The following is a 4,786-nucleotide window of genomic DNA, read 5'->3' on the forward strand; positions in this document are numbered from 1 at the left end:
AACTGTGTGCTTACAGAACAGGATTAAGTACTAAAAGGTGAACTGACCACTGAATTTACCTGCACTGTGTATGTGGCCTATGAGCCCATGCTGCATCATGTTGTCCCAAATGCATTAATGTATGAATTTCTAAATAATTCCTATATTGTGTTATGAATTTCCATTCTTCATCATTTTCATGCCATTTTATTTATATATTTATTTGTCATGAATTTTCTTTCACAGGACTAAGACGGAGTGAGGTACAGTCAGCAAGACAGCTGAAAAAAGTCAACTCTAAAAGTAAACATAACGCTTTGCTTTTTACTGCTGCCAAAACAAGGGTGTGTTGATGTTCAAGACGTGTTAAAGGGTCAGAAGGTTCACACTGGTTAGTTACGGTACATCTTCTAGAAGACAGATTTCAGGACAAGAATGAGTTTGTACACTTCAAAGTAAATCAGGAAGTCAGATTGCCACGCTCTTCAAAAATTTATTCTGAGAAGACGACTGATCAGAACCAACGGACTGTTTTAAGCTACATCAGAATTTTTAAGCACAGGCCGAGTATAAGTTGGAAACAATGGAGCATCTTCCACAGACAAAAGGCAAGGGAGTCTTTATGTTTGCCAAGAGGCGTCAAAGGATGGATGATCTTTCTGCAGAACAAGAGGAAATGAGACGAAAAGGCATACCAGTGGATGCAATTGTGGAACCAGTAGGTGAAATTGTAAAGCGTCCTCCGCAAGAAGAAAGTACACAAGCCCCACAAGATGTCTATGAAAGACAACAACAGCAGTATCAAGAGCAGCCAATTCATCAACAGATGTTGCCACAATCAGCAAATGGTATGAATGGTCTGGATCCATACCAAGGATTGACTGTTCCCAGACCCCTTGTTCCCAACAGAACTGCTAAGCCCTTCCTTGGTGGTCATAGTCAAGGCCAAAAAACTTTTTCACCAGTCAGAGGTGTCTCAAGCCCAACACCTAAGAAACTTGAAAACATATTCAAAGTTAATGTTCCAGTAAACACAACCCCACAAGTTTGGTCCCCCACATCAGACATCATTGCTTCACGTGATGAACGTATTGCTATACCTGCAATTAAAAGGAGGATCCTACCAGAAACTAAAAGGAGAGGAGCAAGCAAGGCAGACTTAGAAGAAATGACCCTGCTTCAAAAGAAAGGAGATCAGAAGTCCTTAACAGAGTCAGTTCCAGAAGAGGACTTTCTCAGTCTGGGTGCTGAAGCATGCAATTTCATGCAAGCTCCAAAGATCAAGCAGAAAAACCCTCCACCTGTCCTACCTAAACCTGTTATCAACCCAGCTCACCCTCCCTGGACCACAGAGGGCCGTGCCATCTCTAGGAGTCCCCTTGCAGCATCAAGCTTAGTTCCAGTTATGGGGCAGACCCAGGTACAGGCAGTACCCCAACAAAACCCACCAAAGCTACAGCCTGCTGGAAAAGCCCGGCCCTCATTATCATCTCAACCGATATCACAGCAGGCATCACCTGCTTGGGTTCCATCCCACTCACCAGATCTGCATCAATCAGCCTGGACTCCAAAACCACATCAGGCACATAAGCCAGATTCACTCCATGCTGGTGCTTCCCAGTTTAAAACATCAAGGTCACAAAATGATGGTAACTCTGTTGCTTCTTGTCCACCCCAACACCTGGGCACATATGTTCAGGCATCTAAGGCTCCATCAGCTTCTCCTAAAGGGTATTCATCAGATGCAGGTGATTCTGAGGGGCTGAACCTTAAAGGAAAAGGAGCTGAACTGTTTGCTCGTAGACAGTCCCGTATGGAAAAATTTGTGGTGGACGATGAGACTGTGCGAGCCAACAAGGCAAGATCCTCATCGCCAACACTTTCAATGCCAAGCACTTGGAAATACTCTTCTAATGTCCGTGCCCCACCTCCAGTGTCCTACAATCCTATTTTGTCCCCCTTTTATCCTCTTGCAGCAGTTAAACAACCCCCCCCTTCAACTAGTCCAAAGATAAAGCCTAAAGCAAGCAAGGAGAAGATGAATCCACCACCCAAACATCTCAATGTTCTGGACATTATGAAACATCAGCCTTACCAACTGAACTCCTCACTTTTTACCTACAACTCCACTCTAGAAGCTAAGGAAGCAGTTTCCCCTGAAGAGTCTAAACAAACTTCTTATCAACCCCCTACCAGTTTTAAGACCCAGTCCTTCGCTTATGAGCCATCTACAACATTCTCTTCATCCCCAAATAGTTTTTTCAAAAGTTCACAGCCAGTTCTAAAGCCATCTAAAGCCACTGGAGAGGTAAGTGTTCCATACCCATTTGTCCATCAGTCTACATCAAATGAGGCAACCATTGTTCCACGACAATTAGATGGGAAACGGCAGTCCATGTATGATGGCCCCAGAAACATCTCCAATGCTCCTGGAAGCACTGGGGCCAATCTTTTTGTAGGGTCTTCTTTACCCATGAAAAATGAATATGCTTCACGATGTGCATTACCAGTGACTCCAAGACCAAAGTTTTCAGCCAAAAAGTCAAACACTGGCAAGCAATGGAAACCAGTAATTTTACAACTTTAGGTCATGACATTGTAGTATTTTAATGTCTCTTGATTCACTTTTAATGTTAGTAAAGTTAGTAAAAAAATGTTGGCACAAAAAAATAAAAAATAAAAACAGAATAGAATATACATGAAAAACATTTTGTTTTGGCAGATTAAAAAAAATGCTGTTTTTGCAGTTAGGAGGGATTTTTGTGGTCTGAACAATTTTTTATAGTACAATGTCAAGGATCAAAGAAAGTTTGATTCCTCATGTAATGAACCTTTTAATGATACTTTCTAGATAAATGCTTAAGATAATAATTTCATACATTATAGAACAGTTCTACAATTTATAGCATACATTGATTTGATTAGATTTGATTAGTTTCACAATTGAATGACAATTGCATTTATTTTTATCTGTATTTTGTGGAGAAAAAAAAAAGAAACCTGATAAATATTTTCTCATTATGCCAAGTGGCCCTGGATTGTGAAAAGGAATTTACATTTCTGATATGTGTGGCCAGGCAAAGCACCAATGAAATAATGAGTGTTAAAAGCATTAGGTGCTACATTTTGGCTACAGTTCCAAATCAACATACTAGATCTCCCCCTGGACTGAGTTTCCTTTGCAATTCTGTCAGACCTCTAATTCATTCTTATGTACTTTGTAAATTAATTATTTGTACTGTATTTAGCAGACTGTTCAAATTCAGAAAACAAAGGATAGGTGTACAGAATACTTTTACATTAATTTGTACTAATTCAAATATCAATCTGAACAATGTTTCTTCTGTTCTTGTTTCTTCTTTCCCTTGCACTTCTTGAAGTCTCCCTTTAATAAATATCTCCATCAGCTCTGTCTCACTTAATGCTTTCTGCGCTCTCTATTTGCTTTTCTTTACCAATTTTACCACAGTTCTCTTTCTGGTATTTCCATATTGCTCATGTTACTCTACTTGCTTTCTATCTGTTTCTGCAAAGACCAGTCCTTAAATGAAACACCTTCAGTGTAATAAAAATACACCTTGGGTCAATAAGTTCTAAATTAAGTTCTAAATTTTAAACTTAAATGATGTGATTTTGCATTGGCATACCATATTTGAACAGTGTCGACGAGTGTAGTCTTTATTCTGTCCGAATAATTCTGTTCTTCACAAATTGTTGAAATACTATGGGTAGCTTTTCTTAACTCTGTACGTAGCTAATTTTAAATATAGCTCTCGCTCCACCATGTTTGCAACACACAAACCCTAATAAGACACCATCTCTGCTTAGCAATCTGATAGGTCTTACACTTATTAACTAGTCAAGTGTTTTTAACTAGAGGTAAGTGCTGAAATAACCCCATTCCCAACTCAATCATCATGCTCTAATGACGACACTAGAACAGCCCATGGCAATGCTGTCATGACGCAATGTCAGAATTTTTGAGATAATAATTTGGAGATTGTGTTCAGAGCTTACTTTATGACTTGCAGACATTTCTTTTTTTCCTCCAATGAAGTCCCCCCACCTTCCCAAACTGAGTATAGACTTTTGTAGTTAAGTTACAAAGTTATGTAAAATCAAAAATATTTCAGATGACTGTTTGAAAAATAGAATAAAAAAATCATAATCACAATATTTGTCAAATATATAGGCCTATATTTTTATTATTATATGATTAATGTGTTAAATATGATTAATGTTTAATATTTTTATTTTTATTTTAATTATATATAATTCAATTACATACATTTTACATGTCTACATACAATAATTTACAATTATTACATGTCTCTATTAACTGATATTCATATTTATTAATATTTAAAAAATCTTACTCTTATCAAGAGTGTCACCACTCTCAAAAATGTTGTGACAGTCTAATTATAAATCATGATGACTAATTATAACCACAGAATTAATCCAGTGCCAACCAACCCCAGTAGCCAAACAACCCTGACCTCCCCTAACCTAAAATGAGCACAATGTCTCTATAGAGCATTTACAGACACTGTCCAGATGAGGGCAGTCTAAATGCATGTAATAATTTATATTTTGTTTGGTGTAAAAAGTCTTGTTAGAAATCCAAAAGAATCAAGAGTTTATTTATGTTACAAACTAAATCTGTGATTACTTGATAAGGCTTATGAGTCAACTACTGTGTCAACTTGTTTTACTAGAACTAATAAGTGAATGTCCTTCTGTCTTGCTCTGTAGGGATTCAGCAGGAGCCAGTCATTGTCTTTTCCTCAGAGACTGTCCTATGTGT

The 4,786-nt window shown here is 37.9% G+C and overlaps 1 protein-coding gene across 1 annotated transcript; it reads left to right on the plus strand.

Annotated features, from left to right (window-relative positions):
- The first annotated feature begins 333 nt into the window (after positions 1 to 333).
- On the plus strand, positions 334 to 3,393 carry synpo2b (synaptopodin 2b). Its single transcript, XM_079864776.1, has one exon. It carries the CDS (start codon positions 563 to 565, stop codon positions 2,564 to 2,566), a length of 2,004 nt encoding a protein of 667 aa, XP_079720902.1. The 5' UTR covers positions 334 to 562; the 3' UTR covers positions 2,567 to 3,393.
- Positions 3,394 to 4,786: the final 1,393 nt, after the last annotated feature.

This window comes from Squalius cephalus, assembly GCF_949319135.1.
Source record: "Squalius cephalus genome assembly, chromosome: 2".
NCBI lineage: Eukaryota > Metazoa > Chordata > Actinopteri > Cypriniformes > Leuciscidae > Squalius > Squalius cephalus.